We start from the raw sequence: 18,996 nt of genomic DNA, 5'->3' as shown, positions 1-18,996 counted from the left end.
CAGACAGCAAAGGCTGCCAGCTTCGACTCCGGCGGCTTTATGGGGCCGGGAGGGGGTCCACCTATTGACGGGGACGGCACAATGCAGTCACACAGTCCCCCTCTCCCCTCCCCTCGCACTCCTTCCTTCCCTCTCTCCCCCTCTACTGTTGTGACAAGGCCCAACCGCATTCCGGCCGCAAGTGCCAGCAGTGTAACTTGAAACTTTGGAATTTTTTTAAAAAGAAAAAATTGCACTGGGCCGCATTATGAGCTGACCTGGGCCGCATACGGCCCTCGGGCCGCAGGTTGGACAAGCCTGCTTTAGAGCATCCAATTAAGACTTTTTGCTTCCCATGGCTTTTAAACTGATTTTATGCTTTATGTTTCAATACTTAGTTTCAGCGAGTATTTAATGTTCCAAATCCAAGCCACTATGACCACTCAAAATTTTTAAAAAGCCTTGCAAATACAGTGGTGCCTCGCTTAACGGGCGCTCTGTTTAGCGACGAAACCGCATAGTGATTAAGTTTTTGCGATCACAAAAGCAATCACATTGTGATGTTTGAAATGGGTTTTTTTCGCTTTGCGATGATCGGTTCCCTGTTTCGCTTACCGATCATCGCAAAGCGATGATTTTTTAACAGCTGATCGGTGGTTCCAAAATGGCCGCCTGGTAAAAAAAATGGCCGCCCGCTGTGTGTACGGACGGATTCCTCGCTTAAGAGGCAGCGAAAATGGCCGTCATATGGAGGATCTTCAGTTTAAGGTGAGTTTTAAGCCCACAGGAACGCATTAAACAGGTTTAATGCGTTTCTATGGGCTTTTTAAAATCGCATAGCGACGAAATCGGTTAGAAGTGATTTTTGCTGCACGGATTAACGTCGCTATGCGAGGCACCACTGTATTTTAAAGAAACACATAATAATTGGATACTCTAATCTTATCTCAAGAAGCTAAGGAAAGAATAATATTCATGTATGCATGTACATTCAATCTGCTCCTCCCTAATGTAACTGTAAACAAGCCAGAAAATTACAGTACCGTGGTGCCTCGCAAGATGGGCGCCCCGTTTAACGACGAAACCACATTATGACGATCTTTTTGCGATGGCAAAATGATGGTCTGAATGGGGCTTTTTCACTTTGCTTCGGGAACTGATTCTCGCAAAATGATTTTAAAACAGCTGATCGGTGGTTTCAAAATGGTCGCCGGGTAAACAAAATCGCCCCCCGCTGTTTCCTGGGACGGATTCCTCGCTGCACGGGCAGCAAAAATGGCCGCGCTATTCGCTGGACTGTGAATTTCAAGCCCATAGGAACACATTAAACAGGTTTTAATGCGTTTCTATGGGCTTATTAATTTCGCTTTACGATGTTTTCATTCTACAGCGATATCGCTGGAATGAATTAACATCGTAATGCGAGGCACCACTATACTATACATGACAGAGGCATTTATGGTTAATAGCTACCAAACAGGCCACCACGTAAGCCATAGTTTATAGATGATTTACAAAACAGAACTTGTTTGGAAGTCATTAACCATAGCTCCTTATTTAGATGCAAGGGGAAGGTGTGGTTAATTCAGGTGGGCAACATACTGCTCATGAGCCACATGCAGCCCCAAGGCCATTTTTGTCCCCCACAAAAAAAAGGATTTTGATTTTAAAGTATCATTTGGCTCAAAAGGCCTACTTGTACTCTTCAAGGGAGTCAGGGGAAGGACCCCCCTTCCAGAATTCCTCAGGTCCCCAATTCCCTTTAAAAGTTCTATTGTGGCTCAAGTCACACTGAACTAACTATTGCTTCCTGATTTAAAAATGTAGATTTGCCCATAAAGTTTGCTAAGTTCTTTAATCATGAGAATTCACACCACTACAGCACCACATTTTTAAAAGGCACTTTTTTAGCCCTTCTTTCTTACGACACATTTTTCTTAGTCTGCACTGAAATTTAAAACATCCTGGTTACAGTCTAATTTCCAACGGACGAGTATGAATATAAAACAATGAAGATAAGAAGATCAGAGGACAAAAGCCTACTGTTTCTCTCCACATATATTAATGCAATTGCAGAAGTCATGGTGACGAACTAAAGCCAATGTACAAGGTACTGGTTGCATGCCAATTGTGTAAACAGTGGTCATGATCCTCGTTTACTTATGCAAAAGATGTAACTTGTGGAAGTTAAGAAATTTCTGCACACATTATCTGTTGCACACTGAGTCGTGTGACTTGGTACACACCAAGTCTCTGTAGATGTCTACAGAGATTATTTAACTTAAGGAAATTCACTTCCAAAATTTATGTCTTTTGCATAACTGAGCAGGAGGATTTGGGCCAGTGTCTTGTTAATTAGCCTCAATTAGCCATTCCTTACTTCCACAATTGTGCCACTCCCTAGAGAAGAAGAAAAAAGTAGGCTTTTACTTAGAAAGTTTAAGAAATGTGTGAAACTAAGCTACACCACTATATTACAATGACTGTGATGATGAAAAGAATTTATCATCAAACTGGAGGAAGAGATATAACAGAATTTGTTGCTAGTTATCTTTTATCTCTAAAAACTACATGTGATTCTCTAATTCCTATGCATTTTACTAAAATTTTCTCTTAAAAAGGGGGGGGGCTCAATAAAACCCACCTCTGAAGTGACAAAACTCACACATACACACAGTCAGATGGAATGTTTCCAAGCTCAAGTAATTCTTATATCTAAAAGATTCTGATACAAATACTTCTACAACAATCTCAATGTAATTTTTCTTTTACCTCACATCAGTTGCTATTTTTCTTATGTATGTGTCATAATGTTCAAAACATTTAAACTGGGCATTTTGAAAATATTTAGAAGTCACTTGATTCAGCTTTACTGGTTTCTGTTTAAGATAAAACATACTGCCTGGTCCTATAGACATTTACTTGGAAATATGTTCTGGTTTCCATGGAATGCCCACCCAAGTGCAATCTAAGTAGAAATTCAAATTTAAGATTACAAAGATGACACTAAGAATGCTAAATAATAAGCTAAAATAAAGAACAGCATGGAAGATATGGAATTTATTTCTAAACTAAGAATAATTTTCCTGTAATATATACAGTTGCCCACTGTATTTGTAGCAAAACTAGATTGTGTGGCTCTCTCTTATCTTCTAAGAGAAAATCCCTATGAAGAAATAATAAAAAAGCATACCTTGGGGATGTAATTATTTACCTTTATCTATATCCTTTATAAAGCACTACCTTCAACAAGAAACAATAAAAATGCAAGTGGTGTTTTTAAATGAACATGAAATAGGAAATAAATCATGAGTACCACAAATTTCAACCTCTGCTTGATTGACCAGTTTATAAGAACCCATTTGCTCTGAATTAGTAGATAGTATTTTATCCAAAGAGAGTCTAGGCAAAAAAAGAGAGAGGTTACTTACCTGTAACCATGGTTCTTCGAGTGGACCTCTGTGAATTCACACATATGGGTTACTCTGCGCCTGCGCTGACGTTCTCGGAGCATTCCAGAGCTAAAAGTAACTATTTTATGGGATGATCCCCCAAGAGGCACAAGCTCCTCCCACCCAAGATTCCCCTCAGTTCCTGCAATTTGTCTGCTGGGCACTTGAGTTATACTACAATAAGATACCCATGACAGACAGAGGGGAGGATGGGTGGGTTGTGTGAATTCACAGAGGTCCACTCGAAGAACCATGGTTACAGGTAAGTAACCTCTCTTTCTTCTTCGTGGCCTCTGTGAATACACACATATGGGTGACTGACAAGCTTCGCTTATTGGCCGGTGGGACGTCACAGTAGGAAGGATGCCCGCACAGTTCTGCCAAATCCAGTGCTATTGCGTGTTCCTACGTCTAGTTGGTAGTACTCCGCAAAGGTGGATGGAATGGATCATGTTGATGCGCAGCGGATGTTGAGAGACTCTATTCTACTCTGGATGCAGTCGAGGTAGAAAGCGCTCTATGGAGCGAGTCTAAAGCTGATTAGACGGTGACTCGTCTGACCGCTAGTAAGCAATAGATACAGCCCAGACCATCAATCTAGAGCTGGATAGGACGAAGCTGGACTTTAAAAATGAGAAATATGAAAGCATAAAAAGAACTTTTTATTTGTTCAGAAGCTCTGGTAGTGTCCAGACAACGCTGGTAAGCATCTTGTGGAGCATGTGCTCTACAGGAAAAGAATGGTAAAATGAAGCATAGATAACCATGACAAATAGCCGACTAGGAGAGGAATGAGACATTAAAATAGGAAACGGCTTTATCAGGAAAGTTTGAATAACAGGTGGATCGGACCACAATCCGTCCACGTCTCCAGTTCACCTGACAGATATGACAGCCACTAGGAAGGCAGTTTGAGAGTGAGTAATTTCGCATTTGAAGATAAACGGATTCGAATGGCTGAGTGAATTTAGAATGATGTATAGACCATTGAAGAACAATGTGTTTACATGGAGGACAGGTGGTACTGAGTCCTCTGAGAAGACATTTGGCCATAGAGTGAAACAAAAGTCCTACTGGACCAGAATTATCTGGTCAATGGGCAACAGTAGCAGATATATAACATTTGAAAGGTCAAGTAGGTAGCACTTTCAAAGGAAGTTAGTAAAGTAGTTCTTTGTCTCAGTATATGTAAAAAGATTTCATTTATTTACATATAGACATAGAGCCAATGGTCTGAGCTCGATCGAACACTGATGTCAAAGTGGTAATATTCTCCAGACTGTCAAGTTCACGAACGATAGATCCAGATGGTAGACCATGCCTCCCTCCAAAGTTAGGAGGTGAGGAACCAGAGGGAACTGACCTATATCTGTCAATATCGATCTGAGACAGACGAATTATCACTACCTTGGTAATCATGGAGGTATTAGGATCACGTTCTATTAGGAATGATGGTGATGGAAGACTATCCTTCGAATAAAAGGTATCGTAGGGAAGACCTATGGCAGATTCCCTGTCCATTGACATATGAATGCGTCCCTGGCGATGTCCTTGTCCGCACCTGTGCAAGAACAATAGAACCCAGCGACATATCGATGGTTGGTACTTCCCAAAGGTGACAGCACCAAACTTGCAGTTACTTGGAATAGTGACCCTGCACGTGGTCGAACAGCAAAGGATACCAGTATAGGAGTGGTTCCAGGCTGAGTGTGGCTTGCTGTGGCACTGAAGTCGTGGAGCAATGAATTCGAGGAGATGATTGCTTCATATAGTTCTTTTCTTTTTCTTTTCTTTTCTTTTTTGAAAAAACATACGCTGTAGTACCCGTATAGGTATACGGCTATATATTGTAGGGGAAGGTTTTTGAAACTGACGCTTTGTACCTAATGAAAGAACCTTGTAGACAATGAAAATCGAATGGTGGAATACACATGATAAGATTTCTGAAATCAAAGATGGTACGGATGACTATGTCCTTTCTATGTCTATAAAAATATAGCAGTAGAAGCCATTGCACAAGCCTGATGTTGCAACTTGGATCATGGCATACATGTCCAAGGGGTAAGGACCTCTTCCTGGATAATACAGAAAAAGGAGTAAGCCTACTCGTTAATGAAAAAGGAACAAAGTCATTTTTATAATGTAACCTTGAGAGAAGTGGTAACATTCTTGAATGAACCGAGTTGTCTGAGAGGCTGACAATTCAGATGCAGTTGAAAGGACTATGGGTAGAACCCAAAAAAAGGACGAAAGGACTGTCGACCCATATATACTTTAGCTGCTTTCCGTATTGTGTATAAAATCTATCTAGTGCCATCAGCCTAGACTTGAAGAGACTGGTACCATGCAAGGGGAGGTATTAAATTCTGTCCTTTGCATCCCTGATGAGCCAGTGGATCCTAACTAGATGAACATTCTATCGATGTTGAGGATGCCACAGTAGTTGACGCCCTTTGCGTGTCTAGCTGCAATCCTGTATTGCCTTGCTAGAGTCGTGGTCTCAGTGTGAGTAGTTATAAACTCTGTTGTAATGGATTCTAAGATAGATAGAATCTTAGACCATAATTGCCTTTGGTAGGTGGCTATCGTGACTCATGTTTGGCTACATGAAGCAGAAGCGATTGAAGGGAATAAGTCTCCCTGTCAAGTATATTGATGTTTCCGTATTATTATTAGTAGGGTTTCAGGAAAACATTTCTTACTTTGAAGAAATTTGTTCTACGATGATAAAAGTGGGACTGGTGTCACCCTAAATTTTATATATCATTTCCACGTACCTGGTACGTCTAATACATTCGATCTTCAAATAGGTCTGGAAAAGGGGATTCCTCCACTCACAATGAACGGGATGCGGTCACCCGAGAAGTGAGCTGTGCATATGCAAAGAGCACACTGAAGGTGACAGAAGATGATAACGGATCGCATCATGTTGGAGGGAGATTAGTTGGAGGAGTAAGTTCTGAGATTATGCTCATAATTGGCAAGTGTTAAATTCGAAGCCGGGATCGATCAATCATAATGGGCTTCGACCTAAGATGGATTGAAATCTGGGAAGCATCTATTCCTGTCGAGGTGCTAATATGATAAAGAAAATAAGAACAAAATCTTCTCCAAGTTGAGGTCGACCCTAATGGGCCTCAAGGTAAAATGTGTCAGCATATGGGAATCATCCTTCCATGCCAAAATGTAAATTTGGTGGAAAAACGGGAACTTCAAGCAAACCGTGTCTAGTCCAATTAGAATAGGCTGTGAGAGACATTGTCCCATGCCAAAGCGTTGACGTTCCAATGGAAGGTGGAATTAATTATCTTGTCCATGTCAAACCCGGTCCTAATGGGCTTGATGAGAAAAGGACCAGTAAATGAGTAGCATCGTTTCATGCTAAAGTATTGGCATGTCAGAGAAAAGAAAGATTCAGCCTGTCTATGTGAAGTCTGATCAAATGGACTTCGATGCCAGGCCACCTGGCGTAAGGGAAGGATTTTTCCATGCCGAACTGTTGAAATGCTGGGAAAAAAACTGAAGCATTCAGCTTGCCTATGTCGAGCCCGATAAAGGTAGGTTGTGACATGAGATGAATCGGCACAGGAGAAGTATAGATCTATGCCAAAGTGTAATTTGTCAATGTGAAGCCCGACCAGAATGGGCTTTGATACGAGATGGACCAGCATAGGAGAAGTATTGTTCCATGCCAAAATATAGTTTGCCCATGTCGAACCCGACCAGAGTGGGTATTGATATGAGATGGACCATCATTTGAGAAATATAGCTTCATGCCGAAGTGTAGATTGTTGATGCCGAACCCGACCAGAATGGGTTTTGATATGAGATGGAGCGGCATATGAGAAATATAGCTCCATGCTGAAGTGTAGTTTTTCGACATCAAGCCCAACCCGAATGGATTTAACGTGAGATGGACAGGCATATGAGAATATAGCTCCATACCGATGTGTAGTTTGTCCATGTCAAGCCCGACCAGAATGGGCTTTGATATGAGATGGACCGGCATATGAGAATATAGCTTGATGCCAAAGCGTAGTTTGTCCATGTCGAGCCCAACTAGAATGGACTTTGACATGAGATGGACCAGCATATTAGACTATAGCTCAATGCCAAAGCGTAGTTTGTCCATGTTGAGTCCGACCAGAATGGACTTTGACATGCGATGGACCGGCATATGAGAATATAGCTCGATGCCGAAGCTTAGTTGGTCTATGTCGAGCTCGACTGATGCCAAATAGGTGATATGCAGAGGATGAAGGGAAGTACTTAGTTTGTCTCTGTCGAGCCCAATGCGGTGTGGGATGCCTCTTTTCCTCCTTGTTTCTCATTGAAAGAAGAGCCTCAAGCCCAAGAATGTGGACTGTCAAATGCCCGCCCTAATATAGGGCTACAATGGGCCATGGCCGGACTGGACGGTAGCGCAGTCACTGAATGGCCAGTTGGAAGAGAGAGGCTACCAGGTGATCTTGGAGTCTGTGTAGGCAGAGCATGCATGTTCTCTCTTTCAGAGGCAATTTGCCAGTCGATGATTCACCAGTCTCTCTTGATGATTTCTCATATAGAGGCTCAATTTCTTTCCTCTTCTCATGCGATAGAGGAAGAGCCTCGAGCTCCAACTTCAGACGTCAAATGCCCGCCCTCATGTAGGGCTATAATGGGCCATGGCCAGACTGGACGGGAGCGCAGTCAATGATGGCCAGTTGGAGGAGACAGGTTACCTGACGATTGTGGAGTTTGTGCAGAGAGAGCTGGCACATCCTCATTTCAGAGGAAAATGTCCATTGATGACTCCTGTGTTGATGCAGACTTGAATATAAAAACTCTGTGGCATTGTTGGGTTCCATTCCAGATCAAGGGGATAGCTATGTGAGAGGAACTGGGCTGTCACTCAGTCTATTTCTCTGGTGGCTAGATAGCTGAAATAGGCAAAAATGCGAGGTAACAAGCAAACTCTTAAAGGTGAGTCCGCACGGCTGTATCTATCTGGCTAAAACCGTCTGTAAGCCAGGCAGAAAAACATTAATGTGCTTCGGAGTCAAAAGGGGCTAGAAAAGGCGGGAAAACTCAAAAGAAATAAATTAGTTGAAGTAAAAACACCTCACGGGGGATCGTTGATTAAATAATTGAAAAGGGAAGGTTCCAATTTTGAGGGAAACGTTAAATAAGCTAAGGGAAAAACCCTGTGGAAATAGCTCTGTTTCTCCGTAGAACTTTACAGCACGGCGGATAAAAAGGAACTGAGGGGAATCTTGAGTGGGAGGAGCATGTGCCTCTTGGGGGATCATCCCATAAAATAGTTACTTTTAGCTCCGGAATGCTCCGAGAATGTCAGCGCAGGCGCAGACTAACCCATATGTGTGTATTATTCACAGAGGCCACGAAGAATCTTAATTATAACATCTTCAAAAATCTCCCAAGTCAGATTTTTCAGGAATTTAGAAATTAATCGCATCATTATCAGCAGAGCCCTTTTAGTACCATTTCTCAATCATCAAGTGTATACAAATTATTTATATACAATTATCAAATAAATAAGAAAAGTAATCCCAATCCATACATAGGGACTTGCAGCTGTAATTAGTAAGAACTACTCCAGGCAACCAACCAGACAGCAATTGCTCTTAAAATAACCATATTTCACCTTAATCTAATGACATGAATTAGCCTTTTGCCTGTGTATTCAGCCTTTGCACACATAACAAGACATTAAAATCTGGTTAACCAATGTGTCCTGTTTCATTCAAACCTGGACACTGAAACTACCAGTTTCTGAAAAAGCCAGTATCCTAAACCATAGATGAAGCCGGCTGAAGATCTTGACTCGTTCTGAAGTGAACGACTACAGTTTAATGGTTATGCAAATTGGCTTATTATGGTTAATTAAAATTTTCTACACTGCATACAAGTGCAGTGATAAAAAGCTAACTACACAGCTAAAAGATTTGGTCATATTTTGCTTCATCAAATAACAAGAAATCAACTGAATCATAACATTCAAGACTCTATTTCAATTTCAGTGTTGGACTGTTTATTTTTCAATGTCATCATCAGCAACATATGCTGGCATATGTTATCTAGGCAGGAAAGGTAAGAAGCACTTTAATAGTTTGGGTAGAGATCAACAAATGTCCATACATTCCCATGTACGTCACATCTCCAATTATGAGGTAAAAGTAAATTTCCTGGTTTGGACTTAAAAGATTTCTAGAACATAAAACCACACTACTAGTCTGAAAGCATCATGACCTTATAGGATCCTCATTTCCTCATCTTGCATGTCTAGCTTCAGTTCTGATACCACTTTATATAAATCACTCTCCCTTATGTGCTAGGAAACTGCTTTAATTTTCATAGTAACCAGGATGTGACAACGTCCACAAAATGCATAGTTGTGCAATTAATGCCATTATTGTCAATCCTTGTTAAAGTGCCCCTAAACGCACTGAGACTTCACCTGTGTCTACTGTTCTTCATCAGCTATGCATAGTAAGATATTTTTCAACATTGTGCCTGCTAATATTAGGCTGTTCATTTTTTATTATATCACACATTGTGCTTTCTATGTCATTCTATGTAATGGTAAAAATCTTGTTGTGTAGTTATGCAGAAAGGCTAACCTTTACAACTGCCATTAAAATAGGAAATCTCCATAAACAATATATTTTGCAAGCCAAGTCATGCAAATATGTAATATTTGTAACCAACTGACGTATGCCAAAGATAATGTCTAAAAATGTTACAGTATTGTGCTTGTAAAAAAGGGGGTTACTTACCTGTAACCATGATTTTCAAGTGGTCATTCTGTGAATTCACACAAAAGGGTTAAGTCAGCGCCAGCGTGGATCCCTTCGGAATGTTCCAGAGCTCTGTAGAGAAAGAAACATAGTTTAATACTGCCTATACCGCGCATGCTCCGCCCGCCCAAGCCTCAGTTCCATTTATTTGCCACAGAATAGTAGGCCAAAGCTCTACATATATACAGTGACAGAAAGTGGGGAGGCCGGGCGGGATTGTGTGAATTCACAGATTGACCACTTGAAGAACCATGGTTACAGGTAAGTAACCCCCCTTTCTTCATCGTGGTCTTCTGTGAATGCACACAAAAGGGTGTCTAGCAAGCTAACTCACCGGAAGGAGGGCCTTCACTGAAGGGTGGATGCCAATACAGCTCTTCCAAATCTTGTCTCTCTCTTAGCCCTCAAGTCCAATCTGTAGTGAGTGATAAAGGTGGACGCTTGAGACCAAGTGGCAGTCCTGCAGATGTCAGGCAGATTGATGCCACGTAGGAGGGCTGTAGAAGAGGCAACTGCTCTGGTGGAGTAAGCATGCAAACCTTCAGGCAGCGCCTTCTGCTGGAGTTCATAGGCCAAAGATATTGTAGAGACCAGCCATCTCGAGAGTGATGAGGGCGATGCAGGGAGAGCTTTTTTTTTTTGTCCAAAATAGCACTCCTTAGTCCTGGAAATGTAAAAGGCAAGTGCTCTTCTGACATCCAAGGTGTGGAGCATGCGCTCCGTATCATTGGTAGGGTCAGAGAAGAGAGTAGGCAGTATGAGAGATTGGTTCAGATGGAATTCAGAAGCTACCTTAGGAAGAAATGAAACATCAGTGTGTAACACCACCTTCTCATGAAAAAACTGTAGGAAGGGCTGATCAGCTCTGAGAGCGGCCAGCTCACTGGCCCTGCGGGCTGAAGTTATAGCCACTAAAAACAGAACCTTGAGCGACAATAATTTGAAGTCACAAGTAGCCATCGGTTCAAAGGGTGGATGCATCAGGGAGTGCAACACAAGATGGAGTGACTATTGCGGCACTGGTAGCCTAACAGGTGATCGCAAATGTGTAAGTCCTTTAAGAAAGGCTTTAACCATAGGGTGAGAAAACTGAGAAGCAGGTGATCCCTGAGGTTGGAAGGAGACAATAGCTGCAACATAAACTTTCAAGGTCGAAATTGACAAGTTAAAGTCAAACAGGTAACGGAGAAACTGCAACAAGGTCGAAAGGGTAACTGGACGGGAGACAAGACCTTTAGATTCGGTGAACTTAAGGAAACTTCTCCACTTATAACTATATAGTCAAAAAGTTGACTCCCTCTTAGATTTATCTAAAACTTCTTTGATCTCGGGGATATCCTCCACGCAGTGAGATGTAACGTCCTGAGGTTCAGGTGAAATACCTTGCCCACGTCCTGTGTGAGCAGCGCGGGGAAGATCGGAAGTGTCACCGAGTTGATCGCCATTGCTGCTAAGGTCAGAAACCACGACTGACGAGGCCAGAATGGTGCCACTAGGATTGCCTCTGCAGATTCCTGTCGGAGTTTGACCAGCGTCCTCTGCACCAGGGGAAACGGTGGGAACAGGTAGAGAAGGCCCACACTCCATGGTATCATGAAGGCGTCCCCCATGGAATCCTGTCCCCGACCTGCCCTGGAGGTGTACTGTGGGCATTTCCTGTTTGCTCGAGTGGCAAAAGTGTCCATGACAGGAGTGCCCCAACGACGGCACAAATCGTCGAACACCCTGGCATTCAGCTCCCACTCGTGCATCTGATTCATGCGCTGACTCAATTCGTCGGCTAGCACATTGTCTTCTGTCGACACATGGACCGCCACCGGAAAAATGTGATGCCGGTAACACCATTCCCATAGCGTCACCATCAGAAACAGCAGGGAGTGAGAGTGAGTGCCCCCTTGCTTGTTTAGATAGTACATGGCCGTGGTATTGTCCGTGACTACCTGAACTCCACGACCATGTACTGGGGGGAAAAGGCTTTGAGTGCTTTGAAGATGGCTAGAATTTTCAAGTGGTTGATGAGGAGAACTTGTTCCTGTGCTGACCACCGGGCATGTATGCGATGTTGGCCACAATGCGCTCCTCAACCTGTGGGACTGGTGTCCGTGGTGACTCTGACAGTCAGGCGGAGAGGTTGAAACGGATGTCCTACTTGCAAGTGCGGAACAAAACTCCACCACTGTAGTTGTTGCGCCAACTCCGGTGTGACTCTAAGACGCCTCTCTTGATGATGTCGAAGAGGGTCAAAGAGGAAGAGGAGCCACACCTGCAGGGACCTGAGTTTGAGTCGAGCATGAGCCAAGCCTGGGGTTGTCGATGCCATAAGGCCCAGGAGATGCTGAGCATGTAATGCAGACACCGCAGCTCCTGCTCTGAACTTATTTACAGCCTTTAGGATTTTTTGGATTCGATCTTGTGGGAGGAAGATGCGACCCTTGACAGCATCTATTGTGGCGCCAATATAATCTACAACTCTTGAGGGGGTCAAATGGGATTTTTTGTCGTTCACTTTGAGACCTAGATTCTGAAGGACGTGCAGAATAAACCTGGTGTCTTTCAGGGCCCAGCACCTGGATGGAGAGACCAGCAACCAATCGTCAATGTATGGAAAAACATGCACACCGTGCAACCTCAGGTAAGCAGCAACAGGTGCCATGCACTTGGTAAACGTCCTGGGGGCCGTCGCCAGGCCAAACGGAAGCGCCAGGTACTAATAAATGACGTCTTGAAAAACAAACCTGAGAAATTTGCTATGTGAGGGATGGACTGTTATGTGAAAGTACGCGTCCTTCAGATCTATGACCACAAACCAATCTTTTCTTCTTAATAGGTGGATTATAGACTCCAGCATCACCATTCGGAACTGGCGAGGTCGAAGGTAAGTGTTTAGAATTCGAAGGTCCATGATGGGTCTTCTTCCTCCATCTTTTTTGGGAACGGCGAATTACCTTGAGTAGAAACCGTTCAAAATGTCTCTTTTTGGCACTCTTTGGATAGCGTGCTTCTTCAACAGTGAGCGAACCTCCTCCTCTAGGGCAGGGTCGAATGGTGTTCACCAATTTCAAATGAACAGTTGAAGTCTTGTTATAGGAGTGGGGAGTGGCAGAATTGCTGTCGAGTCAAAGATATTGCTTGTATTTCTTGGCAAGAGGCTTGTATGACTGACGTCGCTGGGAAGCCTGAGTACGGTAAGTGGAATTTGAGGAATTACCCTGCGAAGATCTAGCTTGGGATGAGCCTTTAAATTGCCTGTATTGTTGAGAAGATTCATTATATTGAGCTGTAGACTTCTTCCATTGATACCTATTAAATCTAGGTTGAGGCTGAATGTAATAAGATTTAGCCGTCTTCTTGACCTTGTGCAGCTCAAGATGGCCATCGGTCTTTTCATCAAAGAGACTCGAAGCATCAAAGGGCAAGTCTTCTACCTTGGTATTCACATCATCCAAGACGTTCGCAGATTGAAGCCATGCATGCCTGCGAAGAGTAACAGCCAATACAAGAATTCTAGCAGCCACTTCCACTGAATGTCTAGTGGCAATCCTCTGGTGTTTAGAGACCGTTTGGGCCTCCTCATAGGTGTTAAGATATCCCTGCCTAACATCTTCAGGCAGCAACTTTAAACCTGGAAGAATCTTTAACCATAGTTGCTTTTGGTAAGCACCTAGTGCAGTTTGGTAGTTCGACACTCGAAGGATGAAGGCAATAAGGGAGTAAAGGTGCCTTCCTATCATTTCCAACTTTTTTCCTTCCTTGTTAGTTGGGATGACATGGGCTCTCCCAGTAGGTTTAGTACAACTGGTTTCAACTATTAGGGAGTTTGGAATTGGATGCTTCAAAAGGAATTTAGCATCATCACCATTTTATACATTCTCAGTGCATCTAGGTAAAGGTACTGCAACTGAAGGATGGTCCCAGAGTTCTTTAGTAAGTCCCAACAAGGCCGGTACGTAAGATAGGCTAGGAGATGGGGAAGGCTCTTTATTAATGTCCCCGAAAATAAGATCCTCCTCTGGAGGTGGAGGCTCATCCGCACGTAACTTGAGGGTTTTCGCGAAGCGAACCTCGACAGCATTTGAGAATCAGAAGAAAAATCTTCGGACGGCGAGGAATCATGTGGGTCACCCGTGTCAGATTCAACCGTTTCTCCCATCGGTAACTCATCAGGCTTTGGCTGTTGAGGTTGTTCATCATCTGAATCAGAGGCTGCAGAAGAAAAGGGTGCCTCATCTTCAGAAGAAACTGCATGGGCCTTCTGTTGACGTCAAAGCTTGATGTCGAGAGGAACCGGAGTAGGGTGCTGTGTAGGTGGCAATGTAGTCAATGTTGAAGGTACATTAACAGGGTGTTCCACCACTGGAGCTCCTGGAGGAGGTGCTTGAGGAAGCTTATCAGCACCTTCTCGGTGTTTACATCGATGCTTCCGTGGCAGAGTTGAAGCAGAGGAAGAAGACACATAGACGTATTTAACATGGCGGTGGAGACGGCGGTCTGATGATGTCGAAGAGGAGGAAGTAGAAGAGTCCCTCCGTCGATGCCGTCTGTGCCTTCTGCATCTCGACCCCGAGGTAGATTAGTCTTCCGATGAAGACCTATGACGACGTCAAGAATGACTATGCTTCCCTTTTTCATCTCGACGGGGTGATCGACGTCGATCGGAAGAGACATGCTTTCTTTTCTCAGCTTTCTTGCGCGGAGGCGATGGCTGAGAGGGAGCCAGAGATGCTGAGTGAGCCAAAGATGGCCACCTGGTGGAAACAGAGCTCAAAGGGGCTGACCCCAAGCTAGCTGTAATGTGAACGAGCTGGCTAGGCGTCGGAGATAGGACGCCATGGGGTGAATTTGGCTCTGACTGTCTGGGAGGAAGCGAGGGGGTTACTTCCGACATGGAGTCCTTGTCTCTCGAAGAATCTTCCAAAATCGGTGAAGGGAGCGATGAAGAGATGGGAGCAAGATGTTGAGTGGATTCTTTAGTTTTGGCTAACTGCTTGGTTTTGGTTTGCTTTACAGGTTTCGAGGTAGCAGCAGCCTTGAAAGAAGATTTCTTTGTAGAAGATTTTTTAGACGGTTTTGCAGCAGAAGCCTCAGCAGGAGCAGTTGAAGGTGGGTGTTGGGGAATATCCTCAGCACGGGAGGTAGAAGTGGGAGAAGGGAGCTCCATGGTTTAGAGGCTGACAGAGCAGAGTCCCACAAATGTAACTTCAGACATTGCTGCCTTGCCTTCAGAGCAGCTTTAGTAAAAGCGCTGCAATGCTTACAATTTTGGGATGAATGCAATTCTCCCAAACAGAAAAGACAAGTATCGTGCCCGTCGTGATAGGGAATTTTCCCAGAGAAAACCATGCACCGGCTAAAAAGCCCTGAGCGTGGGGGGGGGGGGCATAGGCAGACTAACAAACAGCGAAGCTGAGCCAGTAAAAATGGCGGGAAAAATAGAGATCCAAAGTAATAGCAAAGGGTAGAGAACCCAAGCAGCCAAACAAGCCCGTAAGCCAAAAGAGTAGTCAAATGCAAGCCAAGGTCAAGAAAAGTCCAGTAAATTCGAAGAAAACTCACAGTAGTGAGGAATTAGCAGAGCTAATACCATAAGAACCACTTCGCACGGGGGAGAAATGGAACTGAGGCTTGGGCGGGCGGAGCATGCGTGGTATAGGCAGTATTAAACTATGTTTCTTTCTCTACAGAGCTCTGGAACATTCCGAAGGGATCCACGCTGGCGCTGACTTAACCCTTTTGTGTGCATTCACAGAAGACCACGATGAAGAAGTTACACTTTTTGCATAACCACATGACAGGATTTTGGCCAATATGTTTCAGCTTTTCTTGAAAACCCAAATACTAGTTTTAAAACTATGTGGCATTAACTGAAACAATCCATTCCTTTAATCTAGTACAATGTCAATAAATAATACAATAGCACAATTTAACTGGTTCCAAATAATATGTATTCAATTAACTTAGTTTACTATAGCTAAAATGTATCTTGAAATGGCAGAAACACCATGCTTAAAATTCTATTAACAGAACATGCTTCCTGTATAGACATGACAAAAAACATTATTTCTATCAGAACAGAGCAGCTCACAGCTATGCATTAGGGATGGATTTTCCAATTTTCTTTACTATAAACCCAAAATTCTCCATTCTGGGAGTTCTACCTGACACATACTCTTTACAGATACCTACATGTCGCTCATCTGGGAAAAATGGCAAAACAGTAAGTCTTTATGACTTAACTCCACCTAGCTTCTGGTTCAGAAAGAAAATTCCCAGCTAGTACTAGGTCAAGAACAGGAAGCTTGCACAGGGTAAGGCCCAACTAAGCCTCAAGGCCTTCCAGTTTACGTCTTATTCCCAAGAAAGCCATATGCAAGTGTCTGTCAGGTAAAACTCTTGGAATTAAGAATTATGGAAGTAAGAAAACCCCATCTCTACTGTGCACCCAAGCAATCTTAGATAGGTAGATGGGAAAGGGGGAGAGGACAGTTTAGGACTCACTAGGTATTACAAATTTAAGCCAATCAGGTCGGCCACAATTTTTAACCAAAAATTAAAATGTTTTAGGACAAAAATATTAGCGAAATCTTCCATAGTGAACAGATATATTTCTCAATCCCCTCTTGCTTATTAAACTCCCTACGCTGAATACATGAACAAGCAGTAATAATGCAGCCTAATCTTGTTCTCTAGTGAGACCTTCAGAATCTCATATATTCAGATCAGAAGCTCCCAGTATCAACCAGCAGGATGAACACTCTGGGTTTGGGGCTTGCACTTACAGCCCTGGCTTCCACTTCATGTGTTCTTTCTAAAAATCTAAATACAGCCATTTGTCCATATCATATCCAATCTATGAACCAGAACTGGAACTCTGTAGTGACTAAACATATATAATGGGACAGCTTGTCATGCTAACATCAGACAAAGCTGATTTTTAAAAAAACAAGAGTTTCAGACTTGATAGCATCATATATAATGAACAGGCTGGTCTTGCACCAGAATTGCACACATCTCAAAATTTACTCTGAATAAGGGAAAGAAAATTCCAACTATCTATTCAAGGTATGTAAGTTAATATGGCTACACCGTGCATAATGTGTCAACAAATGTTTACATGCTTATATACACAGCCTACAATTCTATCAAAACTGTATTGGATTAAGGATGAAGCAAGATTTCATAACATCTATTTTTAACGTGAAAAACTGAAATATTTACCATGTTGAAGTAAGATCGAATTTTTACTCCTTTTGCCAAATCCCATACTATCACATTTCCATCATGACCAGCAGAGAAGAGAACTCTAGGATCAAAAGGATGACTCTCAAGTACAAAAACCTCATCTTCATGGCCCTGAAATAATTAAAGATAACAAACTGAAAACAGTTGTGTTGGGTTGAACATCTAATAACATTAGTCGGAGAAGGAATGAAAGAAAGGAAGAAAGCACATGGGGACAAAGCTAAACCACAAGACAGACATTTGTGGTTTGGTCATATTAATTTCAAGTGCTAAACAGACAAGAGTTCAGTTTATCAAGTGACAAATTTCCTTTTGATGTTGTAAATTCAAGCTTCTAAAATATGCTACAGGACAAAGGCCTATAAGGCAAAGAGCAGAACTTTCTTTAGATTTTCAGTAAACGCTCCAGAATGCAGATGCTGCCAGAGATAATCCAGGTTTATAAAATATATTTTCAGTAAGAAAAGAACTCCTCATTTTGCTTTAGTCTATGAAAAAAATCAGCAAAGAATGAGATCTAGGACAGTGGTCCCCAACCTTTTCGGAACTACGGACCAGTTGGGTGGGCGGGGTCTATGCGTGGGGGCATGGCACGTTCTTAGATGGGCATGGCACGCATGTGCTGGCGTGTTCACAGATGAGTGGGGTGCGCGTGGACTCCACATCCACCTGTGAGTGCTCCACACCCTTCCATGAACACGCCCGCCACCCACACATGCACAAAAGTACACCACACCCACCATGCGTGCGTGGGTGGGATATGTCTCTGTGGCACGGTCCTGTGAAGCCCACGGACTGGCACCGGGCCACAGACCGACAGTTGGGGACCCCTGATCTAGAGTGTACCAATTTCTATTTGGGCATGCATACATTGGTATGTTCAGGGTTTTTTTAAATAACGCCTAATGAATTCCTAGTATATTTGACCCTAATCAACAGAAACTGTTCCCACATTTCAATTTTCAAGCTATTTGAAAATACTAATTTGAGACCCTTGGTTTTGTACACACAGGCTGTGCTGTTATAGGATGACCACAACTAAAAGCAATTGCTCAAAATGTTTCTTACCATAAGAACATGAATAAGTTGGCCAGTGAAGGAATTCCAAACTTTCAAAGTCATATTATTAACGGCAGTAATAACAGAATTGTCATGACGATCCCATGCCACCATAGTAACTTTCAGTTTCGTAATTTTGTCTTCTACTCCTTGTATGTTTTGTCTGCGATTATTAAACAACAGGAAGATACGCACATCATTCAACAGCTACAGGAACACATCACAAGCATAGTTAAAGTAATTAAGGATATTCTAAAAGATTTTATATGTGAGGGTTAGACAGGGAGAGGAGAAGTTTTATTGGTGGAGAAACTGCTGCTTCCCACCTCTTTTCACAGGCATTAGGGTCAGAGAATAAACGGTGAAGGCTTTTGCTGCTAGAACAAGGAAGCCTCTGATAATGGCTTGCAACGGTCTACATCACCTGTAACACCATCTGAAAAATCACAGGATTTCATCTTTAAACACTG

The 18,996-nt window shown here is 42.9% G+C and overlaps 1 protein-coding gene across 3 annotated transcripts in view; it reads right to left on the bottom strand.

Moving 5' to 3' along the window:
- PHIP (PHIP subunit of CUL4-Ring ligase complex) overlaps positions 1–18,996 on the bottom strand; it is a 138,656-nt gene that overhangs the window by 66,212 nt on the left and 53,448 nt on the right. For all 3 annotated transcript variants that reach the window (XM_072999366.2, XM_072999373.2, XM_078385560.1), the window contains 2 exons: positions 18,536–18,689; positions 17,444–17,578 (listed from right to left, as the gene is read on the bottom strand). In XM_072999366.2, the coding sequence (XP_072855467.2) occupies positions 17,444–17,578; positions 18,536–18,689 (289 nt within the window). The remainder of the gene's footprint in view (positions 1–17,443; positions 17,579–18,535; positions 18,690–18,996) is intronic.

Source organism: Pogona vitticeps, chromosome 1, assembly GCF_051106095.1.
Source record: "Pogona vitticeps strain Pit_001003342236 chromosome 1, PviZW2.1, whole genome shotgun sequence".
Taxonomy (NCBI): domain Eukaryota; kingdom Metazoa; phylum Chordata; class Lepidosauria; order Squamata; family Agamidae; genus Pogona; species Pogona vitticeps.
Note: the sequence above shows the minus strand (reverse complement) of the source record. Positions and strands in the feature narration are given on the sequence as shown.